We start from the raw sequence: 25560 nt of genomic DNA, 5'->3' as shown, positions 1-25560 counted from the left end.
CTTGATGCAATTGGCAACTGATATTACAATGTATCTTGTATTCTCAGTTTAGGGGTTTGAGGTACGGTAAGATACAGTTATACTCTGTAGCAAATTTGGTGCATTAGGGTAATTAACATGTATTTGTATATATATATATATATATATATATATATATATATATATATATATATATATATATATATATATATATATATATATATATATTAGGGCTGGGCAAGTTAACGCGTTATTATCGAGTTAACGCATTCATTAATTAACACCGACAATTATTTTAACGCAGTTTTTTAAAATTATTATTTTGAAAGTCCGTTGCTCACTGGCAACGGTGGAGGGAGGTTTCGGCAGACTGCGTTGGATGCAGTGTGTGAGAGAAGTATAGATGAACAAAAGCAAGACAAGCTAACAAATGCCACAGCGAAGTGGATAGCTACAAACTGCCGGCCGATTAGTATTGTGGAAGATGTCGGTCTGAGGAACGTTCTCAAGATGCGTTCGCGTCACGTTTGGTGTGAACGCACCTTTAGAATAACGGCAGGTATGAGCCTCCCTCAAGATGCACCATCACAAGAAGAATACACGAGTTGTATGAAAAGGAGAGGACTACAAAAGCTACGGCGTTACAACGTGCACCAGCTGTTGCTCTCACTGGACATTGCTGGGTAAACATAATTACCTCGGAGTTACAGTGTATTATATTGGTGAACAGTGGGAGCTGCATTCACATGCTCTGACTGTCATGAAAACAGAAGAAACACCTTATTTGTTTAAAGTGTTTGCAAACCAAATGTTATTGCACTTTTGTTCATATCGCAGTACTTTTAAAATAAAAGTGCGCAATACACTACTTTTGAATTCATTATTGAATTTTACGCATAACAATGCGATTAATCGCAATTACAAATTTTAATCGTTGCCCAGCACTAATATATCTGTGAGAAAACAGCATAATTAAGTATAGTTAAGTTAAGTTAAGTATATGAGACCAATTGTTAGGAGATTGGACATCACATTTGACTATTTACATTTTTACAGGGGCTTGAACTATGCATGCAGAATTTCTTTAAACCCTTAAGAATCAATGACAGACGTATATTTTAAATCGTATGGCACGGTATTATGGTACAACATTCTATTGACAGAGAGTGGACATGATTTGTTGACGCAAGTGTCTATGACTGAAATAGGAATTGCTGGATTTGACACACACACTGAAAGGGGCTGTGGCATGGCTGAGTTTAGTTACTCCTGACATGTCAAAGTTGAGTCTAACTGGAATTGGCTTCCCAGACCTGCTACAAGTTTTCACCAAGCACACACATTGATGTAATCAAGGTCCCTTAACTCTATTGCAGAAGTTAGGAAGCCTTGGCTCTCAGCACAAGGTACAAAATGATGTTTGTATCCAGCAAGTGTATTGATCCTTTACTGTAAGAACTTGCCTACTTCCACAAATCTTATTTCAAGGTTATAACATTAAATGTGCAAATTGAATCATAACAACTACACTTCCTCATTCAGTTATTACTGTTATTTATTTATTTTATGAAGAATTCATATTCCTGTAATATGTTACATGTTATAAAGTGTCATTTTCAACTGCCAGATTACATCATAGCACTGTCTCGGCAACTAAGTCTTTATATAGTAGAAATTGTGTTTTACTGACATGCATCTAGCGTCTACTCAAAGATAATATCCATTTTAACTGACTTTGGTCTTGGAACTCACATATTGCTATTTGACAGAATTATATGATGTGCCTCTGAGAAATTCCACTCACATGTAATGAATGAATTCACTTAAAGTTTTTTTTTACCCTCAAAATGAACATTTTGTTTTAAGATGGAGGTACACTCACATCTTTATTCTAATGAAACACTTCTGTCACTTTGCAGTGCAGATCTAAAAGTTCAATGTGAACCTCGCACCTGAAGGATATATTTTTTTCCCCATTGGATTGATCTTTCATAACACATTTTAGCCAGCAGAGCAGAGAGTGTGTGTGTGTGTGTGTGTGTGTGTTACCTATGCAAAGAGGAGGTGGGTAATTCCATCGGCGCACAGTCCCAGGCATACAGGAAATGTGAGAATGGCCCTGAAAGTATAAGTAAAGTTATTAAAGTAAAAAAAAAAGAAAAAAAGAAAAAAAAAAAAAAGAAGTGGAGAAAAGTGTGCAATTCTGGCATTTTCTAAGATTGGAAATTTGATTTTTTTTTTTTCAGCTATGAACATGACAAAAATTTTTGAGTGTATTTAACAAAAGTCAAAATGTAACGAATGTGGAAATTGAATTTCATTGCATGATTGCTTATCATTAAATCGTTTACACAAGGAAAAAAAACTAGTAGTTAACTATGTACAATCAGTATCTCATCATTTACATGTATGTATTAACACATTTGTTTATAGATGAGTTTGTGTGTCTGTGTTTATTACCTGTAATGTGTACCCTGGTTCACAGGTGAATGCCACCACCTCATTGACCATATACCTGTCACCTGCTTTAATGCCATTGGCTGGTATCATTGGCTCTGGACAAGTGGTAAGACCAACAGCTACAAAAATACAGAACACAAACACAATGAACTATGTAATTACTGTTATTTATTTCATCATTAAGTTTTCTATGTAAGCATAGCTTGGCTCAAGTGGACTCTGCACAAATGACTTAAGCCAGATGTGGAAAAATACAAAAACTATGATATGATCATCTCTTCTTTAAGTTCTAGACAGCTACTCCCACATTGCTGTCTTGACCTTAATAATCAAACTTATTATGGCCAACTCAAATAATTATATATATTACACAACAATGACAGCAAATTAAGTTCTCTCCTCTATTCTCTTTCTTATCTTTGCTTCAGTACTTATCAATAAAAGCTTTTTCATTGCTTTTCCTGTCACTTGTATGTGACTTTTCTCTTGAAACTAATACAGTAGTTTACTTAGCCACCAGTACCCTGTTACCATCCAACACGGTAATGGTGGATCTGAGTACGTTTTTAAACTCATAGGAGAAAATGACAATATTTACATGAATCTGATGAAGAACTACTGTTGACAAACACTCATAATGTAATGTCATAATACACCGGAGCCTATTTATGAATCGACATCTAGTATAATAAAAAAGCTTGTACGTTGTCAGTGTTGACAACAGCCTCTGATATGTACTTAAAAATATGCGAAGGTAACAAAATGACTTTGGTTGTGTATTCCCTACCCAATAAAGGTTAAACACATCCTTAATAAGTTTGACAGCAGCCAGCCCTTCATCACATAGTATCAGTCGGGGTGTATGTGTGTGTTCATGTGTGTGAGTCTGCTTGTGTGTTTCTGTTTCACTTGGAAACTTCCGCAGGAGACTGCCCTAGAGCAGTTACCATGGCAACACAGGGGTGGAAGAGGAATCGAGAGTGAAAGATGAGGAGAGAGAGGCATAAATGTTTGTGCGTGTGTGTGTGTGTGTGTGTGTGTGTGTATGTGTGCGTGTGTGTGTGTGTGTGTGTTTGCTTGCTTGTGTGCCTGGTCTTGTTGGTTCATTATCCACCTTCCTACCAGCAAAACGATGTGATCCCACTGAGCTCTCTCACTCACACACACACACACACACACACACACACACACAAAAACACACACACACACACACACACACACACACACACACACACACACACATCCAGGTGGCCTAGCCCCACTGTGCATGACTGACTGTTACATGAGTGTGTGCCTGCTGCGAGGGATGAGGGGGACTTTTATTAGATCGAACGTACGTGAAAAAAGCTGCATGAGACTGTAACTTGGAGACACACACACACCCATGCACACGCAGTGTGTTATTAGGCAGAGCATCAGCAGGCTGTCAGGACAACTGATCAATGAAACTATTCCATTTGGCTGACCATCTCTCTCTCACTGTGTGTGTGCTAGCACACTGCTCCCTCTTTTCCCTGGTTATGACAGAGCAGCGATACTCTGTAAAATGCTGACAATACAACGAACCATAGGGCCACTGGACTACAACTAGACAGTGTCAGCACTTAAGTCTTACTGACTGGATTTACTATACTTCTGTTTCGCTTTATTTGAGGACAGACAAGGGAGAGAGATGTCTTACTCTACCCTTTAGAGGAAAGGTCCTTTAGTCAGCTTAAAACGATGAAAAACATCATCACCATAATCATTCACATGTCCTCAGCAGACGATTGCGTCCACGTGTACAAGCTACCACATTACTACAAAACTGACAAGGAGGATTTTTAACAGCACAACATATGCTCGGGTGGTTGTGTTACACACAAAAATCCGTGTGTAACACAGAATGTGTCAGAAACAGTTACACTATTCCTATGCTATTGAGTTGACAATCATTGTGAATTCAAGGACCATAAAGTCAAAATCATTAACAAAAGTCTATTGATTTAATATTTTAGAAATCGTTATGGGGTTGTACGATTTGTTTTAACAAGACTCTTTGTAAAGTTGAACAGCATGAGCATGAACGTTGGTGTCTATGGAGCCAAATCCAGGTCAATAGTTTTGATCGTTTGAAAAAAATGGCTCAAATAGCCAGCAGGAGGCGACTCCTCTGGTTGCAAAAAGAAGCCCAATTGTATAGAAGTCTATGAGAAAATGACCCTACTTCTCACTTGATTTATTACCTCAGTAAACATTGTAAACATGAGTTTATGGTTTCGATTGCTAGTTTCAAGTCTTCTTCAATACAACATGATGTTAACCTTTCTCAGTGTGTTTTTAGTTAAATAAAGTTCACTGTAACTGTTTTGGTCGCTTAAAAATGCCTTATTCAGTGTTAGGTTTAATTTAGCTTGACCTTCTTGAGTCACTTCTAGTTGCACAAAGCCAAGACGGCAACGGACAAAATAATGAACTCGAGGCTTCATAACGGCAGTCCACAGACCAGTGAGTGACATCACCGTGACTATGTCCATTTCATATATACAGTCTATGGGCTTGACCCACGAGGAGTACCATTTTCATCTGATGATTATTTAGGATATCATAAAGTTCAAACGCAAGTGTCACAAAAGGATCAGTCACATCCAGTAATAAAAGCCTCAGTTAAAAGATGAGAGTGATCGCAATGAAATAGAAATTATGAACTTTCTTCCAGGCTCTCATTATTAGTGAATGCGTGTTGATATGTGCACTCACCTACACACACACACACATACACACACACACACACACACACACACACACACACACACACTCTGCACCTACCAATACACACAAAGAAATGTGTGTGCAAACACACACACTAATGCTCTCATACTCACAAAAGGGGACATGTTCATTGATCTAGAAGTGATTCTAAGCTAAAACAACTACAAAGGACTGAAAAGCACAACCATGCCCTGACAGGTGTGTATGTGTAGAAATGCATGATGTTAATATCCATGTCTATACCTTTGTCTGTCTACACATTTGTGTGTGTATGTGTCTTTTTTTTTAACTTATGTGCATGTATGACACAAGCAAAAGCACTTGTGTATGTGTATGTACGTGTCTGAGTCTATGTGTTTCACTCTAGGTATGTGTTCTGTGTGTGTGCTCCAATTTTGAGTCAGTGTGTGTATGCTTTCGGCAGTACCAGTTCAGGTCACTGACTCGTGTTATTTCATGTCGAAGTTTGGGCTGCAGCGATGTGTGTTTGTGCTCAAGTGTGTCAGCGGGTTTGTGAGCATTTGTGGATTCTGGAGAGAAGGCACCCAGTATTCACTACTTAGTTGTTCCTCCTCAGCAGCATACACTTACAAAATAAATAAAATCAATCTACCATTTATATCTATCTGTCTGTCTATCTGTCTTTCTACAAATCTAAGCTTTAACTTACTCTTGTATTCTAGGTGAAAACCTGCTGCCACCACACTGATGTCACTCTGAAAGTGCAGGAGGAGCTGATTGGACGTTGAGTTGAGTAGGGCAGGAGCAGTTGTTCCTGTAAAAGACAGAGATAAACATAAGACTGAATATAAAAACATAGCATACACATTTGTGTGACACAACAATGGGAATAAATGGAGAAATTCTGTAAAAATAGATGCTGATGCTTTTTCAACAAAAAATATTTTGACCATAAGTATTGTTTAAATCCCAAGACCAGCAGGAAAATGATGTGTAGAGAAGGTGAATGACCCCTGGCCCTCCATGGACAGCCAGCATTTTGGTGTCCTTATGTGAAGCAACCCTCATCTGTCCCAGTGAAGCTGCTCAGAGGCCAACCCCAGATCACTGTGGTTATAGTGGGCAGCTCCCCGGTGTGCTTTCTTGAGAAGGGCACAGTAACTTGTGTAGGTGTGTGTGTGTGTGTTGCCCTATGGGCAGCATGTTTTATGTGTGATAGGTGTGTGACAAGTATGTGCTTGGGGCAGGTCACAGGGGAAACTCCGCTGGGAAATTGTAAAAGGTTAGATCATTCTTTATCCCTCCCTGTCTTCTTCCTCTGCTATTTTCTTCCATCCATCACTCACCCTCGCAGTGAAACTCTTCCCTTCCCTCCCTTCCTCCTTTTTTCTCTTCATTTTACTGACTACCTGGAAATTGGATGAATTCTAAGTCTTTTCTGACATTTATTATATATTTAAGATATATATCATGTTTTTTTTGGTTTTACAACTCATCCATCATACATCTCCAGTGTATACTGTATGTGTGTGTATCTATAGTTTAAGACTGTCATATCTTATTCATCATAGATCTTGTGTGTGTGTGTCTGTCAATCTATACGTGTGCGTGTGTGTGTATCTATAGATTAGGAGTTGTCATATCTCATCCATCAGAGATCTCTGGGGTGTTTCTGTGCATGAGTTTCTGTGCACAAGTTTGTGTGTGTGTGTGTGTGTGTGTGTGTGTTTGAGCATATCGTCATACCAGAAAATGACCCTAATTTAGGAGCTGTCATGTCTCCTCCATCGTAGATCTCCAGAGAGTCCCAGTTGTGCTCAGTAGCAAACGTCATCACTTGGATCTAAATAACAATGAAAATAAATGAACATAACAAACTCTGAGTTTATGTGCGTCTTCTATATTCCATATTTATTTACAAGTGTATAAATATCTGTACCTGTATCCCAGCCCCTTCACTGACATGGATCCTCCACAGACAGTTGAGACTGTTTGGGTAGGGTTCAGGATAGCCAGGAGACAATATTGTACCGCGTCGTTCAGTCAAATTGCCACTGCAGGGAACTAGAATGGAGACATAAAATATGAATGTATTGGCAAAGTGTATTAACTAAACAGCTAACAGATAAGACAGGTTGTTAGAATATTGCTCTGCATACCCTGGGACAATATGGTGTTCAAAATTACCACAACAGGGAGCCAAAGAGGGAAAATATGATAAACATTATTTATAGTGTAAACTGAGGTGACAGTTGAAGCTGTTTGCAAAAGGCCTGCTCTCAGCAGAGAGAGATTTCACACAGGCATACATTTAGTTTGTTAGAATCCATGTCAAAATCTCAGTATTGGATGATTCACAGAAAGAACTGATTTCTTACTTTATATGTTGGTACATGCTATATTAATTTTAGGCTCAGTCAGCCTTACCTATACAGGTTGGTGTTGTTGAATTCCACTGAGCGAGGGCACCTGGCACGGCCTGGCACCAGATAGCACTGGATCCTTTCAGTAGATACCCAGGACTGCACTCGAACCGGACCACAGAGCCAGCTGAGAACTCTGAACCGATCCGCCTGCCGTACCGAGGCTCTGGCACTGAACTGCACTGACTGTCACTGGTGCGAGGCACAGCTACAATGATGATGGTAATTAAATAAAATGAGAAGAAGAAGAGGATGCACATTAGAAATACAGTTATCAGTAGAGAGACTTTCACTTTCACGTTGAAGTTGAATTCAACTCAACTTACTGTGTGTGAGTGTATGTATGTGAGAGAACAAGACAAACAGATTGAGAGTTACCTTGGTAGACGAAGTGAAAGCCTCTAGCTGATTGGCCACTCTTAGCATTGAATCGCAGCATGATCTGATTGGAAGTTGCCAATGGCAATGTCTCTCCTGGGACAAACAATTAAACACAAAATTTCACGAACAGTCAAAACCATAAATTAAACAGTACTGCTTTACATTCAAGTAGAGGTTTCTCCCCTTTCTCTGGTAAAATGTGGTCCTTACAAGAATAAGAATGCAAGAAAAAAGACACACACACCACCTCACAGGCTCATACACACAGAGATGTATATGCACACACCCGTACACAAACAAACAAAGTAACAATGAGAAATGAGAAAAAAACATGGTCTGGTGTGGCTGACATTTAGAACTATCATTAGCTGTGTCGGGATGTGTGTGTATGTGTAAATTTGGTGTGGGTGTATGTGTGTTAATATGTGTGTGTGTCAGGATAATCAGTCAGTTAGCTGGAACAATGTGCTACAAAGCTGTTTGCCTGTGTGTACGCGCGTGTATGTGCGCGTGTGTGATAGGGTAATGATGCGGCTAACATTATTTCGTAAAGCCTGATGTGTTTCATTCTTTGCTGCCAGTTTTAGCCAAAAGGGGAATTTCCAACCTAAATTAACTTTAAGGAATAAGCCACCCATTCTACATTACATGAACTGGCCTCTTTCCTTTAAACTAACTTAGATGGATAGTAGATGGACGGAACTAATTTGCATAATGTGCAGCTACATTTAGCCAAACAAAAACTGTCAAATCCTCCTAGTTAATGTTATGTTGAAATAAGCTCACTGATCCACTCCATGAAGGAAAGAGCATAAAAAAAGAAAGATGTGCACCTTAGTGTGAAAATAGAAAGAAACGCTCTAGGGAATCTATCTAGATATGTTTTTCCTCTCTTTTGATTGATGTTTTTATCATCAAACTCTACCGCACCCCATAAATGTAATGGCAGTTGCTGCCCTTTTTCAATAGCTCATAATTCTACAAGCACACAACTGATTACATATTACAAAGAAAACATTTTGAAAGCCATTATTTCTACAGAAAGAAACAAAATGTCAATTCCAGTGGGATTCCCCTGCAGCATGCCCCCTGGTCATGACACACAACAGAAGAACACGTAACTCTGAGGTAATGAGAGCACATTTTGCCAACAACTAAGTTATCAATATTTCTTCCCATTTCATTCTTTATGTCATCTATATAGATTTTGCCTCATCTCTGAATCTTGATTCATGCTGTGCAGTGAGTCAAAATGTTGCCAAGCTGAGATCACTCAAACTTGGAGGATAAGGAAACCCAGGGAGGATTGTGTTAAGGACTTTCAGTGCTACTCTATATTGTAGGGCCCCAGTTGGATGCTTTCCACTGCTGATTTCTTCTTGTAAAGATAACCCATAATGGATTTTCACCAAATACATCACTGTCAAATAAATTGTGATAACGACCACTGGTGCTGTGTTATACAGCCCCCAAGTGCTGCTTTCTTACTAACAATTTTATTATTTTTCTCTTTCAAAGATGTGCTAAGGAGCACAAAAAAGTAAAAAGCGAAAAAACTGTTACAACATTACAACTGAATAGCAGCTTTTAAAAAATATAGTATTATTCTACCCCACATAAATAAAGAATTACCTTTATGGCAGTGTGACCTAATAGCATTCTTTCAGCTGTGTTTGACACAAAAATCAGCAAATAGGAGACTCACCTGAATGTGACCCAGCCAGGGAGCTGAGCAATCGAGCATTCTCATTGGCTCCATCAAACAGCTCCACAGAGTCATTCATTGCTGTCTGGAAAACAGCAAACTGACCAAATACCACTGAAGAAGATGAAGAGGGAAGAAGACAAAAAAATATTTAAATTAGTTTTTGTGTTGGTGATTCAATTACCATCCATCCATTACAATCCATTGTAAGAATGTATGGTGTGATCATTTATGAATTTACCAAACTGTGTGGACACAGTGATGTAGTAGGAGCAGGTTTGTCTTGTAGTGTAGTTTAGAGGATAGTTTGGAGACAAAACAACTCCTTCCGATCCACCATACTGTCCTCCGCATGGAGCTACAGAAAGACAGAGAAAAGGGAATATCATTATTTGTAGGTACTGTTTACTTGTTCTGAACAGTGCATATTTTCCAAAAAGAGAGACCAAACCCTTTTGCAACTTCAGACACACTCTGTGTGTAATGACATGCATGTCATTCATCAAACAGATTGACCAGTCTGGAAATGCACTCTGCCTGTTTACCAAGGAGCATCTTCTGTGAATTCAACCCTCTCTTCTTTATGCTCATGCAATTTGGGATGGACTGTGTAAATGGCAGGATTATATACATGCAGAACTCCTGCACTTCATGTTCAGATATTTGCCAGAGCCATATGTGAGAAATAATTCACACAAATAAATAGCGCACAACTTTGTGCAGCTGTAATTATAGAAGGTTTCAATGGGAAGAGAGAGAACTTAATTAACCCACAATATATTCTATAGAAATCTCAGCACACAAAGCGTAAACACAGCAACTTAAAGATGTTCAGACACATTACATAGCAATACAACTCATAACAGTGAGTAACAGTACTAACAAAGTATCTTATCAATGTTTTAGGGAATGTTTGTCAATAATTACTATTAAATAATTATTTTTGAGATATCCAATCAAGTGGTTTTGTATCAGAATGATACAAATACAGCTTCACGAACTGCAAGCACAAATTGATTAGGTTTTTTTTGCACGTAGTGTCTAGTCTTAATTTCACAGGAAAACAAAATCAATGATGAATTGGAAAACTGAAAAAAAAGTCCATTGACATGTGTTAGCCCCATGAGAGAGTGGCAACCTGTCCAGGAGGTGTACTACCTCTTGCCCAGTGCATGCTGGGAAACCCATCCCAACCCTGTATAGTGTGAAATGATAGAGAGAGAATGGACATATACAGAAAGTACTTCAGCATATTGACTTTGTAATGAAATAATGACTATGAAGTTTAAGTGCTGAGATTCAGTTTATATTTGAGGGTGTTTACATTCACATCAGATTAACGTTATAGGGATTGCAGCAATTTCTAAACTTAAAACTTTAGGCAGCAAAACATTTTGTACAACTTTAAAGAATGAAGAAGAGTTACATTTTAAATCACCATATACACATTTTGCATGTGATTCCCTGACCGGTAGGATATACCTGAGTGGAGAAAGTGAAATAGATCTCAACACCTTTAAATACGCTTAAAGCTGAAGGTCAGCACTTTAACATCATTGTCATTGTTTCACTTAAATCTAGCAAAATACAAATACAAGAATGTCAATAAATGAATATTTATGGACTAGCCTACACTGTAACTGCTGTCAAACTAAGGTAACAAAACGTGCAACACTTCTGGCAGCCCAAACAGCTTCATCCCCTTTGTTGCTTCCAGTATTTATAGAAATTATGTTGAAATGAGGCTTTCACATTTTAACCGTGTGCCTCTTCTTTCATTTTTTTCCTTCCTGCTGCTGGGAGCACTGCCCATTGCACTCAAAGCTGACAAGCGTATCACTACTCTAATCTGTTATTTTTATGTACTTTTAAAAAAATCCAACTGGCTGCATTTGGCTCAAAAGTTGTTTAGTTTAGCAGAAAATTCATGTTGTCCCTAAATATCACTTGGACTCTTGAGGCTCCAAGGCTTTGTTATATAATGTAGAAATATAGTGCTTTTGATCTGTGTGTGAGTGTGTGTGCATCCATATGAAGCTATTGCATAAGTTGATATCAGCTGTTCTGATCAGCTGGTCTCTTCTATCCAATAGCACAGCGACACAATTACATCGTTAGCCTATCATCTTGCTGCTGTCTCTTTTAAATATGACTGTCTCTCTAAATAACAAAAGAATAACCAAAGATCTAGTTGAGTATCTAAATAGGCTAGCTCCAATTGTAACCTTATATTATATATGTGAAATTAATGGAAATATCTTTAAAAAGTAGTGATGCCTTTCAGTGACTGAGGGCAGACAAAGTATCTGGGGAAAAGGACACATTCATTTACCTGAAATCAAGACATACTGTGGTACTATGGAGCAGTAGCTAATATGCAACAGCAGTATTTGGTAACTAAATATCAGATTTAAAACTTGAAAAAAAATCCAGAAAATTGCTGTTACATGATGGCTTGTATCATATAATTGAGATGGCAGCTCTGCTGCACCCTCTCCAGAGTAGCAATATAAAACTTTAGTGAATTAATTTATGTGCTGCTGAGCAAGTGCACAATGTGGGATCTCCAGTATCAGCATACTGCAATTTCAAAAAGCCTATTAATCCCTACTACCATTGCATGACCCACAAGAAGTAAACCTAACACTAGCTTGATCCATCTTCAGCACCCCCAAGAGAGTTACAAACCGTTTGTGTGAAAACCACGTGGGCGTGTGTACATTTATACTGCAGGTAAGGCCAGAGGTCGATGAAATTAGTGTAATAGTGTCTGTGAATGTGTGTGCTGTGTATGTGTAGGAAACATCAGTAACAAGCAAATCTGTCAATGTCATCAACACACACACACACACACACACACACACACACACACACACGGTGCATTCTTATTGCTTCTTTTCTCACCTCTTCTTGTCTTGTTTTGGTTGATAGTTTGCGCATACTTCTGTGGCCCAGTCCCAATGTCCACCCATGCTATCAGCTGTGATCCCTAACAGATTTTCATTATCATGACCCCTGTGCTCAGTGAAAATGTGAGAGCATGAGGTTGCAGAGGTTAAAAATGCTGTGTGAGAAATGGGACAGCACTTTGTGAATTTATATGTTGCCTAGGTTAAGTAGGCCTGTCTGTGGCCACGCAGAAGCGAGGGTGTGATTTTGAGATTGATTGTTGCTCATTTAAAATATGTAATAATAGCCTAGCAATGCTTGATCAAAACAGATAAAAACAATTTGTCATGATCATGTCATACTTAAGTAAATGTTTTAAAAAAGTGAATTGGTGCTATGAACATGTTCACGTTTGTCCAGCTTCTTCAGTGTTTTTTGTACACCCCTTCAGGGTAATTCTCTCTAGCAAAGTCATTTCAGTGGAAACTGTGCATAAAGGGCTCAAAAAGAGAACCGAAGAACCCTCAAGCACTTTCCGATTTCACAGTGGGACAGCCTTGAGCCCATGCAGACTTATAAGGAACACAAGTCAAAGCCTATGAGACCGTGAGTGTGGACAGTAAGACTGGGCCCATATTCCTGGCTCTGGCTTGCTCAGTAAAACTGATTTACATGCCTAGAATAAAAAATACAGCAAAACTTGGTTTGGTTTCTACTCCTTTGCTAGACAGTTGTTGCATTCACACACCAACTCGTCCTTCTCCTCTGATCTCCTATACCTTCCTGCATTCCTTTTGTTTCTTTAAGCATCAGAGTAATCACCCTCTTTCATTCCACGCCTCTTGATATCGATTGATATTTTTGGGGATCAATTGTTGCTGTGCTGCTTCATTCAAACCCTCAGGTCCAGAGGTCTTGTCTTGATCTACCCACAATCCCCAGTAGTGCTGCTCTAGGCTCAGGTGTCAGTCTAATCAAAAGCCGTCACACACGTGTTTTGATCACTTATACCCTCTGACACACAAATAAATGCAAAAAATGCCATGCAAGTCACTCTCTTTCTCTCACACATCCATGTGCTTTGATCATCCCCAAACATACACAAGAACACACATGTACCTCTCGCTGTCTGTGTCTCACAAAAATGCACAAACACACACACAGACACACACAGCAATGCTTTGGGGTGGTAATGAGAGTGAAGGAAAAGATTTCAAAAATGTCCTAAACTTTTAACGTTGATTTGCAGTCCTGAGAACAGTTACAGTGACTTTTCAGAGAGTAGATTTGTGTGTTAGTATGTTTACGTGTGTTAACCTCTAGGCGGCACTCTATAATAGCTATGTCTCTCCATCTCATTTTGCCTCTGTGTCTCTCTCACTCTCTTTTACACGCGCGCGCATACACACACACACACACACACACACACACACACACACACACACACACACACACACACACACACACACACACACACACAACCCTATCAACAGTCATGGAGAATTCCTTCTTTCTCGCACCAGCTCTTAGTTACCATGGAAACCAATAAAAGAGCGGTTTAAGATGGGAGGGGTGTGTGTGTGTGTGTGTGTGTGTGTGTGTGTGAGAGAGAGAGGGAGAGAGAGAGAGAGAGAGAGAGAGAGAGAGAGAGAGAAAGAGAGAGACAAATGATGAGAGAAAAAATATAGAGTAAATCAGAGACAGACAGAGGAGGTGGGAGGAAGCTGGAATAAGAGAGAAAGAGAGGATGGAAAACAACGAGAAGAGAGAGAGAGAGAGAGAGAGAGAGAGACAGAGAGAGAGAGAGAGAGAGAGAGAGAGAGAGAGAGAGAGAGAGAGGAGAAACATTTCAGAGAAAAGGAGAGAAGGAGGTTTGAAAGGGAAGAAGAGAGAAAGGAGACTGAGGGAGTGTAAGTGGAGATGTATTATTTAAAGAGGTCTCACCCCTTCTAATGAGTTTGGTCTAAAAGCCCCAGGAGCTGCCCAAAGACAGAGAGACCGACAGACACACAGAGAAACTTCCCTAGCTGTGTGGTGAGAAAATTCAACATGCAAAATGAGCGGCAGAAGTATTACTGGGTAGGACTGGATTTAGTTAAATTGTTCTGCTTTGTATATGTGAACTGTAGGTGACGGCAAACTCGGCAGATCAATTCATGTATCTGGGAAGGGCCTGGGCCAGGAACCAGGTCTGTCTCACTGTGAGGAAACAGCTCCATTGAAGAAAAGGGCTAATACTGTTGAATTCTAATGTACAACACACATCTCTTAAAAAATGTGAATATAAAAATGACTGATGGACTAACTAGCGGGCTGATTGGATGGCAACACCACACAATACCAATATGTGTTCTTGTCCATTAATAAAACAAGTAAGATTACCTCAAATAGGTAAAAAAAAAAGAAAGTGTAAAGTTATTTTCTTTGAAAGGAATCTGAAAAAACAGATTATTGCATCTTCAGGTTCAAAATCACAGCTGTACCAGTAAGTACCACAGATACATTTCCAGATTTGAGGTTGGGTAAGTAAGTGTAATACATCTTAGGTTGATAAGTAGGAGTATAATCTGTACAGTCTGTCTGTTATTCGTTGCTGTTCTCAAATAGCTTCTCCGAGTGCAATTATCTCATCATTATTCTCTCCCACCCCCCAACCCCCCTCTTCACTGTCTCTCAGACAATTTTAAACAGAGCTTTCAGAGGAGCCTTTTTCAAAGTGTTAAGAGGTATAAGTAAGTGTGCATTGTCTGTCTGTGAGTGTGTATGTGTGTGTCTTTTGTGCTCATTTTAAAATTCCTTCCTAGTCCTGCAACCTTGCTCTCTGTGGCTTATTTGAATATTTTACCTATATGGCACCAGGCCAGGTCTCTGTCACTTTAGAGATCGCGCGCGTGCGCGCGCGCACACACACGCGCACGAGCACACACGCGCACACACACACACACACACACACACACACACACACACACACACACACACACACACACACACACACACACACACACACACACACACAGACAGACAGACAGACAGACACACACACAATAACATATACACTCTGAATGACAGTTTGGCAGGTGTCACTTCCTTGGCTCTCTGAGCTGTCAATCAATTAGACAGTTCAGTCTTCCAATCCCTGACAGACTCTCTGTCTCAGATGTACACACACGCACGCACGCACGCACGCACGCACGCACGCACGCACGCACGCACGCACGCACACACACACACACACACACACACACACACACACACACACACCATAACAAAAACTGAACATTATAGGCATCGTAAAAGTACTCTTTATAGCAGAACAGTTGTAATGGATTGCATTCAATTGTACAGGTGTGCCTAATAAACCGGCACCAGCAGGTTGTTTTTTAATAGTTCAACATAAGCTTTCCATCATCTTGGTGTTTGTAAGGATGCAGTTCTTGATGCGTTTCTCCTACCTTTACATGATGGCAGAGCCCTGTCCCAAACCGGCTTCCCATCATTCCCCATGACACAGGTGATGGTATCCCCGCCCACTGTTGTGTAGCCATGGTGACAGTTGTAGGAGACCTGAGATCCCAGTTTATAGTCATAGCCTGTGCGACTGGCATTCATAATGTTACCAGGGTCAAAACAGGCTTCTCTCGGTTTTTCTGTGGCGAAAGGAGAGAAATTGTGTTACTGGAAAAACACAAGGCCCAACTAATTTGGTATAACAAAAAAATTTAAAATGATCTGGTAAGATCATTAGATCTCATATCAACACCAGGCACTGCATCACATTCTCCTATGTGGTGCAGGAAAAAGCCAGTGTAACAATTTTCTCTCCACATGTCGGTATTGATGGCAAATTCATGTCATTTTTAATACAACTTAAATAGTTATAGCTGTACATTTCTAAATTATGTCTAAATTGTTTATGCAGCCAAATAAAGTACATTTTCAGATTCCATTCAGGGTTAAAACTATTGGTGGAAATTTTGGGCCAAATTTAGTCGACAGGCTATTTGTTGAACCCTAATATACTGTAGGTGGCATTGAATATTCCCTATTAACTAATTGTGGAGTCAAGAAAACTCAGAACTGTCTAGAGTCTTTATGATGTGGCGTAGGGCCAACTTGTTTGCTTTATTGTGATTGCCCAATGAGAATGAGATATTGGGCTTGACAGAGGGAAACCGACAGTCAGAGACAGAGAGAGAAAAAGAGAGAGGGGGAAAGAGAGAGAGAGAAAGAGAGGTGGAGGGCAAGATGGAAGTGAAACAGGGAGATGATTAAGGTTGTATTTTAATTAGAGAGATGGCAGATGAAAGGTAGTGAATTAATGACAAAAGTACAAAGGTGTGAGGTAGCGTGAGGAGACAGACAACAGAAAGGGAGATAATCTTTTTTTAATTAGAGATAAATGGAGCTTGAGAAACAAGAGAAAAATATACTTTATAAAATTTGACAGAGCAGATCTAGTCTCTACTCAGTCAAACAACTAATCATCAGCTCCATATTGACTAGAGCTGTTAAATCACTCCCAGTCAAGCAACATCTGTAAAACCAGGATGAGTCACAATCTGTGAAAGTAAACGACTCGTGGGCTGACATGCAAGAGCATGCCCTTTCAACTGCGAAACACTTCTGATGTAAAGCAAGTGTGAAATTAATAGAGTAGGCACTTTAAAATGTTATCTAGTCATTCTTAGACAGAATAGACATTCCTGTATCAACATTTTAATCATTACACTTCATAAACAGAGGGGCAATGACGGTTTCGTATTTCAGTGTCCTGAAAACCAATTCCAGGTTTATTCATCAAAGACAGAGCCAATTTTCATTGAATTTAAGGCTTCAATCTGCATGTATTCAACAACAGATTTACTAAGATAGCAGCTCATGACACAGTAAGCTCCTGGACTGAATCTGAGACAAGTGAAGGGGAGTGAAGGGGAGTTCATAGGCTCAGTTCAGCAGTGGGATATACAGTATATGTTGGATAAAAACGCTCAGTTGAGTCTTTAGCTGTATTTACCTTCAGCTCTAAGATTTAACAACATTTACTTAAAAGATAAGTTCAGTTGCAGCCTGTGGTGATTTTACAGTTCATTGATGGTCAAGTAAAAAAAAGAAGCTTGCTAAACACAAACCTAATATCCCAGTCCACTATTACTTTATGTAACAGTAATCAGATATTGTGATTATTAATATTAATAGCCTAATTGCTTTATTTTATTTTAACACGCCTATATTTAATAGCAAGCACTCACTAAAATGACACGCAAACTGTGACTCCAGCCAGATAAACATCTGATAAACATACAGTATTTTGTTTGGGTCACAATGCATCCAATCTGCACCTAAAAACAGCTGCAAACGCTTTACCAAATCTGGCCCAAACAATATAAAATGAGAGATGTCACACTGCATTGATTTTCCCCCCAATCATCAAACAGTTAATGGTTCAGAGTGCAGTGCTATGTTCAGATTGCCAATTGATTACTATTGCTGCTACTTTACTACAAATGCTGTCACCACTTAATACTAACAGTACAACTACTGTGGTACTGCTAATACTAATGCAGCTGCACTACTGCTAATCCTACTGCTACTACTACTACTACTACAAATACTACCAATAATAATGATACTAATAATGATACTGTACTACCACTACTATCATTAATTTCTGTTACAAATTCTAAAACTCTAAGACAAATTTCAGTTGCTTTAATGTGACATTGCAGGAAAATGTACAAGGACATTATATGAGGGCAACGTTTTGGGTTTTAATTACCTCTATATTCTATGGCGAACCCAGACATGCCCAGTGAGGCGTCAGATCTGAATGCCAGGAAGAGACCGTTACCACTGCTCTCTATTCGCTCTGGGGCCTGGTTGCCTTGGAGACTTGCTAGTAACGGCCCATTAGAGTCTTCACCCTCGTAGATGTGCAGGAAGTCGTAACTTGGCTCCATGTTGAAACTGGGGTAAAAAAACAAAAAGAAAACAGCCAAACTTGGGTTTCAGAATCAAGTAAGATGTGTCTTTTTTTAGTTTTTTGTTCAAATTTTTAAAACAATTAATCCAATAATGTGTGTAAATTTCAAAGACCGGCTTCATTTAATGACAGCCAATAAGTTTATGCTATCTCTCTTCATTTTGTCATGTTTTCTGGATGTACTGCATTAAAAACGAGAACTTTAAATATTTGTTGGTGTTTTCCTCTTCAAGCAATACAAAGCAATGCAGCAATAAAAAGTCAAAAAACATTAAGTTCATTGATATTTAAAAAAAGAAAGAAAAATATTGCAAAAGCAGCCATGCTGCATCATCCGAATATCAAGTTAATCATCCTGTTGTCTCATCGTAAAAGGGCATGTCATCATCTATTTTGATTTATATTCTCAGTATGTGTGTGCATGTGTTTGCGTGTAAAGGAAAATACAGTATGTGCCTTTAATATTTTTATTTTCAGCCTAAACCCACAGTGCCTCCTAACACATTTTTTTGTAAAAGTTTTGCTGGTTTTCTCTTTGACAGCTTCTCTTCATCTCTCTACACATACGTAAAGGAATCTGATCCTCGTGAGGGTAAAGGTATAAGGATACACACTCACACAAAGTCTCAGTGTTTGCCCTGACAGTGGCTGTGTTACCCCTGTCTCCCACCTTTCACACAGCAGCTAAACACACAGGTAAAATGGAGAAAGGATACCTCATAGACCAGACAGAGATTTTGATATATAAAATATTTTCAACCAGAAATGCCTTACCCATCTTGTATTTTACGGGATTATTCTGTCCCTTACATTTTCAAACTCTTCCCTTTATTTTTAGACACAAAACGATGTAAATAGCTGAGTTTGGTCAAAAGAGTTGTTATTGACGTTTGACTGACAATAATATTTATCAGAGGAAAGGACTTCTTGAAGTTATAAAAGCAACCAAATTTAAAGTAATTGTGCAGAATGCCGCAGTTTAAGCCCTGTGTTGCTAGCTGGTGCAGAATGGGCTTAACAGCACATAAGCCCTTTTTGCACTGACAAAGCATTAAAATGATCCATGCTAATACCTTTTGCATTAGTGATACATTCTGGGTCTGAATGTTTAAGCTATTAAATGTCATAAAATGAACATAAAGATCTCACAGAGCAGAAATGGGACGACATCATAACCTTTTGTGACCAAAGAAGAGTAACACAAGGGTCTGACTAGGATATAAAACAAAAGTAATCATGCAAACTTGAGAAACTATATTTTAGTTTGTTTTGTAATTAATTATACATCTGAAATATTCAGTGCCATAAAACTTTGTTTTTCTACTGACTGTAAGTATTCAGTATAGAACATATCACTTTGGGATATTTTAAAAAAAAGTAGAAAAGAAAATTACACTTGGCTTCAATGGATGTAAATGCTGAAAAGGCTGTTATATGATACCACAATATGAGTTCTGATTACATTGGATAAACTCTGATTTGATTCAAAGACTGATAAAAGAATGAGTCATTGTTAATTGGGTCAATAGAATAGAATAGAAGTCAGTTTAAGCTGCATTTATAATACAAAATTACTAGGTTACAATTAGATAAATAACAAAAAAGAAAAATCCCACCACATTCACAAAACAACCAATAACAAAACAACTTAATTAAAAGTAAAATAAAAACTGTCTCATTGTTACAACAGAAGATAATTATTTCTTCAGCTGAAAAACATGAAGTCTAAATTGGGTAATTTTTTCTCCTGTGGCAATCTCGAGAAAAGCTTTTATATCCTTTATGTGAAACTCCAATCTTCACTTTTGTCTTAGTGACCACTGTGACTTGTAAAATATTCACCACTCAGACACAATCAGGACTTGAAATGTAAATAAACACTGGCCTATTACCAAAAAAAGACAAAACAGAAACGGCAAGAATAGTGCATCTGTCAACATATGAACATTCAAAAAGTTCCTGTGCAAATCAGTTTACTCATGTTATTTACTTCAACAATGCATAGGGAATTAACTATACCGCTACACAATTTAACCACTAAAAAATGGCTGATTGAAAGATGTAAGTAGTTAAAGGAGCTGAAAGTCAAGAACAAATGTAATTTAAATTACCTGAAGTTTTTAATGATAACATCATCTCACCGCAAACTAACCATTCAAGCTACTTATTATGTTATATATAATTATATGTTATGTTAGAAGTGGATTTTACAGTAGACTAATGGGATTTCCCCACTCAAATAGGTTTATTAGTGCCTGATCCCTGACTATACAACACATATCTTTCTTTTACCCTGTGTGGGCCACAGCAAGTCATGAAAAGCCTATTCTTAAAAAATAAACTGAAACTACACTCATAAAACAAAGCCCATGGAGGGTGATCCATTATTAAATTTAAGCCAGAAGAAAAACATGTTTCAGAAGAGTCTTTGGGGACCCCCTCCATCCACTAAATCTTTTTTTAAATTATTTATGTTTTCTCAGGTATTTGGATGAAATAATAAAAAAACAATATCATCAGTAAGACCATAACTCTGCTATAATTTGTTTGTTGTAGCCACATTTCCTCAAAATTAAGGAAAAACCCACCTTGCTGTTGCCCTCTTATCTTTTTTGTTGTTGTGTAACGTTATTTGTGATCAGTTAATAATACTTCCTCTGACAACAAAAACGTAAGTATTAATCAGACTTAACTACTATACCACTAACCGACACAAGGCATTAAAACACATGTGCATCTTCAATAAGAATATTTCAAATCCTGATATGAAAGTTACTGTTTCTTACAGCATACAGTAGCCTACTTTTAACATTATGACACAACATGTTTTACAGCTTGAGGACAAATGTTTAATTAACATTGGTTTGTCATAATGCTACCAGTTTATTTTGATTTATGTTTAGACACCTGTTATTGTTGCGCTAAGATGGCAGCTAAGTCCTCGACCAAAAAACATGGGCAGCCTTTGAAACTGCAAATTCAATAGAAGAGTCTGAACTCCCACAGGAAGCTCTAAAGTATGAAATCATTGCTGATAAAATGTGCATTTTTAGAGTGAAAAAAAAAAATTGAATCCATTCAAAATGAAATGTCAGAAATACCAGCTGAGAGGCTGCAGTGTTTCTACAAGCACAGATAAGCTACTCTTCTGGTTTAAAGCTTGAGAATACATATGAGAAAGGTACATAATATATGTTTACACACATATATATATGCCGGGCCAAGTTTTAAATCTAGGTGGTTTACCTTTTGAAGATGAGAGCAATGACAAAGTCGGGGTTGACTCTGATTCTCCAATCACACTCTTTCCCTGGGGGGTAAGGCTGGGGGTAGTTAGGAGACAGAATTACTCCTGAAGGACCACTGACGTTGCCCCCACATGTCGCTGGAGACAGACAAACAGTGAAAGAGAGGGAGAGAGAGGGAGAGAGAGACAGACAGACAGAGAAAAATGATTACACAGCATTGGGCTTGGGGTAATTTGGAAAGAGAATCACCCCTGATTGACCACTCATATAGTCCCCAAAGGTAGGCAGAGTGGAAGAGAGTTAGTTAGTGATAGGAAGTATGGCAGGGGTTGGTTAGGAGAGACAGAATTACCCCCGGTGGATCGTTGATATTATCTCCACAGGTAGCTGGAGAAGGTGAAAGAGCAAAAGCGAGAGACTGTGAGAGTGTAACGCTGGGGGTCGTTAGCAGAGAGAATCACCCCTAGTGGTCCTGTTATCCCACAACAAGCCAGAAAGCAGGAAAGAGATATTAGCAAGAGAGATGGATAGATTCATTCATGCAGCAATTTGGTGATTTAAAGAAAGAATCTGAAACATGGAGAGGTGTCTTGGGGATGGCAGGTGGGTGTGAACGGATTATCAACAGTGAAATAGAGGTAAACAAAGGCATTAACAGTTGCAAATCACTCACAGTCAGACACACTAATGCGCACTAGACTGTTGTGTATAATGTTTGTTTAAATTTAGCAGCTTTTGAACACCCAGGGATTCACCACCTGAGGTGAAAGTGAAAGAAAAAGAAGCACATTTTTAAGATTTAAGCCCTACATTTTATCTACAGTTGTACAAAATGTGAGGTCACTGGCAAAGAGACAGAGCAGGCAATATCAGGAACAAAGCATAATGTGTTTCACAGGCATGGTTACAAGCCAATAGTGCTGGCCGATAAAGACAAGGACAAGGCAACATGAAGGGGGGTTGTGGCATCTAACAGGAAGGGACATGTCTATAGTCCCTTGCTGCAAGCTGGGGGGTGGACACCATGCTTGCTGCAGGAATCTTCCCCAGCTTACTCACATTGTTTACACCTTCAGCTGTGTCTCATCCTAACCATAACTGTAATCTCTGGTGATTTCCCTCATCCATCTACTCTGACTAACTCAATATGATGTTTTATCTGCAAGACAAAATTGAAGTGGATGCAGCAGATAATCAGGAAAAAGAACTTCATGTATTTGTTACCCCAATAGAGGCATGTGGTTTAGCAAAAGCCTACTATCAACTGCAAAGTATGGTTAGAGAACGGGACATACAACAGGCTTGTTTTGTGCTAACATTCTGGGATTTGTAGGTTGCACGGTAAGGACACTGAAGGGCTCTTGCTGAATTACAGATACTCTCCTAGTCCTTCTTTTTCTCAAAAAAGATAGGCTTTACGGCCAGAAGTCACCTCCTTCCTTTAGTAAGAGAATCAAGTCAGTCAGAAAAAGCTGAGGAGGAAAATAAAGGAAGGAAAGCGCACCTGAAAGTGGGAAAGTGAAAAACAAACTGCAGCAGGATTGTGTGAATGAGGTGTGGAGAGGGATGTGGAAGCTCAATGGGCTACAAGCAGCAGGTGGGCCAGATGGTGGTGATAATAGAGAAAAAGAGCAAACAAGCTCTGGCTTTTCAGCAGTTTTCAAACAGGAACCCTATTCCAGTTATCTGCATCATTCTGTGATGCTACAAATTTGACTTCAGTTTTTTTTCCTCTCCTGCGCATGTCTCATCATCCCAGTTCTGAGTTCAGGAGGTTTTGGTGATACATGTTGAATATGTATGTGGTCCACTGACAGCAACAGTGCTCAATGCTTATTCCAACCACAGTTTCTCCAGCACCTTGTCAACTTGTCCTTGATCTTCAAGAGCATTCCTCCAGTTAGAAAAACTATCTGATGCTCTAGCAGCAGCATCATTTGGGATTAGAGATCACCTCACCAGCAGGCTGCAGTTGATTTACCTCCAAAGTATGTCAGATATGGCAGAACAACAAAGGGGCACATAAGGGACCTGGACTGCCTTGTTTGTTGTTTATTCTCTACACTTCGGACTTAATAAAAACTCTGGATCATTTCACCTCCAGAGGTTTTGCGCTCAGTGTTCCATTGTTTGATGTATTCATTCCAGCATCTGATGGACAGTATCTAAAAATCCTAATATCTAGTTCATATTTAGTGCAAATGTTTTTAGGGCGCAGTATGACATTGAAGTCTCAGACTCATTAACGTCCGACCACAGCATCATATTTAATTTTTTGGATTTAATTGAATCTCAGTTTGGCAGTTGATGATCCACAGAATAAAGTACACCTACCTACACACGTTGGAGGATCAGGTTGCCAATAGAATCTGTTATCCATTCGTACACATGTGATGGTGTCCAGACCTTGCAGCTGGTAGCCTGGATCACACTGGAACGTCATACTGTCACCAGGCTCCTTACTGTCCCCATATCGAGAACCATTTACAGGGATGCCCGGGTCATTGCATGTTGTTGCTGTAGTGGCTGGAGAATGTGAGACAAACAAAGAGAGACATACATTTACCAATTGGTTCATAAAAAGAGATTCAGGGAGAAGCACACAAACAACTAATATCAGTAGCTACAGAAAAAGAACAGAAGATGTGCTGTATAGCATATTGATGCACTATTGTTCTTCATGCGGAGAGTACTGATTTGGCTTACTGTCATCAGACTGACCATCTTATTAAAGAAGGCAGGGTAGATGGGGATACATGTGATTACTTAACCTGACTAGTTATGAACTAAATGGTTCATCCCTTCAGGTTCAATCAAATTATATATTTTTTTGATTTTTAATTATTGACTCCCCATCAGGGTAAGTAGTAGTAGTAGTAGTAGTAGTAGTGCCTGGTAGGGATTCATGACAATCAGCCTCTGTGTGTAGAGGTGTCAACCTTTTGTCTGCAATTGTGTTTAAATATACTGGAGTGCTTTCATCACATCAATCAGTGTTTAAATATTTTGGGCTACTTTACGCATCAAGAATGGACAATATATGTTTGACACTGCTTAAATCCACATTATACAATTATAGACTCAATCAAGTATCAAATCTTGGCCAGAGCCCTATGCTTGGCCAAGCATAGTATTATAATACCACATTTATTGTATATTTCCAGTACAGAACACTATGTATTCCATCAGGTACACAGAGAGGGAAGTGAGAGGACAAAATGAGAGAAAAACTGATAGAATAATCTGTAGTAACACCACCCCTATAAATCGCTCGCTCAATACATTCACAAACCTTGGTTTAAATAAATCAGTGTGGTGGCAAATACCATTACCTTTGTTTTAGTAAATCAACAGTGAGGTAAATATAAGGAGTCATTACCATAGTAATGGAATAACAGTGCTTTGATTAGCATGTTAGTGAGTGCAAATATTTATTGTTTAAATATGGGGAGAAAGAAAAAAAGACTTAATGTGTTTGAGAGAGAGAGAGAGAGAGAGAGAGAGAGAGAAAAAGAAAGAGAGAAAGGGAGAGAGGGAAAGAGAGAGAGAGAAAGAGAGAGGGAGAGAAAGTATTGGATGTAAATACTTATGACTGGAAATTTGCATCTAAAAAAAAAAGTTTTGACAGTTATGTGTGTTGGACTTTGTGTATGCACGCTTATGCATGCAAATTTAGGTGTACAGTATAGGTGTTTATATGAATTGCATAAGTAATAAATGTATATCCAAAGATATGCAAGCACAAGAATGTGTGTGTGTGTGTGTGTGTGTGTGGATGCTCTG

General features: G+C 38.8%; 1 protein-coding gene across 3 annotated transcripts in view; it reads right to left on the bottom strand.

Moving 5' to 3' along the window:
* The window catches only part of LOC137887269 (CUB and sushi domain-containing protein 1-like), a 361990-nt gene that overhangs the window by 66571 nt on the left and 269859 nt on the right, over positions 1–25560 (bottom strand). For all 3 annotated transcript variants that reach the window (XM_068730105.1, XM_068730106.1, XM_068730107.1), the window contains 13 exons: positions 24112–24303; positions 21776–21914; positions 18326–18513; positions 16002–16196; positions 9902–10018; positions 9661–9774; positions 7953–8048; positions 7579–7782; positions 7091–7215; positions 6898–6994; positions 5861–5965; positions 2440–2558; positions 2029–2098 (listed from right to left, as the gene is read on the bottom strand). In XM_068730105.1, coding sequence (XP_068586206.1) covers positions 2029–2098; positions 2440–2558; positions 5861–5965; positions 6898–6994; positions 7091–7215; positions 7579–7782; positions 7953–8048; positions 9661–9774; positions 9902–10018; positions 16002–16196; positions 18326–18513; positions 21776–21914; positions 24112–24303 — 1761 coding nt within the window. The remainder of the gene's footprint in view (positions 1–2028; positions 2099–2439; positions 2559–5860; positions 5966–6897; positions 6995–7090; positions 7216–7578; positions 7783–7952; positions 8049–9660; positions 9775–9901; positions 10019–16001; positions 16197–18325; positions 18514–21775; positions 21915–24111; positions 24304–25560) is intronic.

This window comes from Cebidichthys violaceus, unplaced genomic scaffold (assembly GCF_023349555.1).
Source record: "Cebidichthys violaceus isolate CVI_PGR_0920_01 unplaced genomic scaffold, fCebVio1.0.p SCAF_5, whole genome shotgun sequence".
In the NCBI taxonomy this organism is placed as follows: Eukaryota; Metazoa; Chordata; class Actinopteri; order Perciformes; family Stichaeidae; genus Cebidichthys; species Cebidichthys violaceus.
Note: the sequence above shows the minus strand (reverse complement) of the source record. Positions and strands in the feature narration are given on the sequence as shown.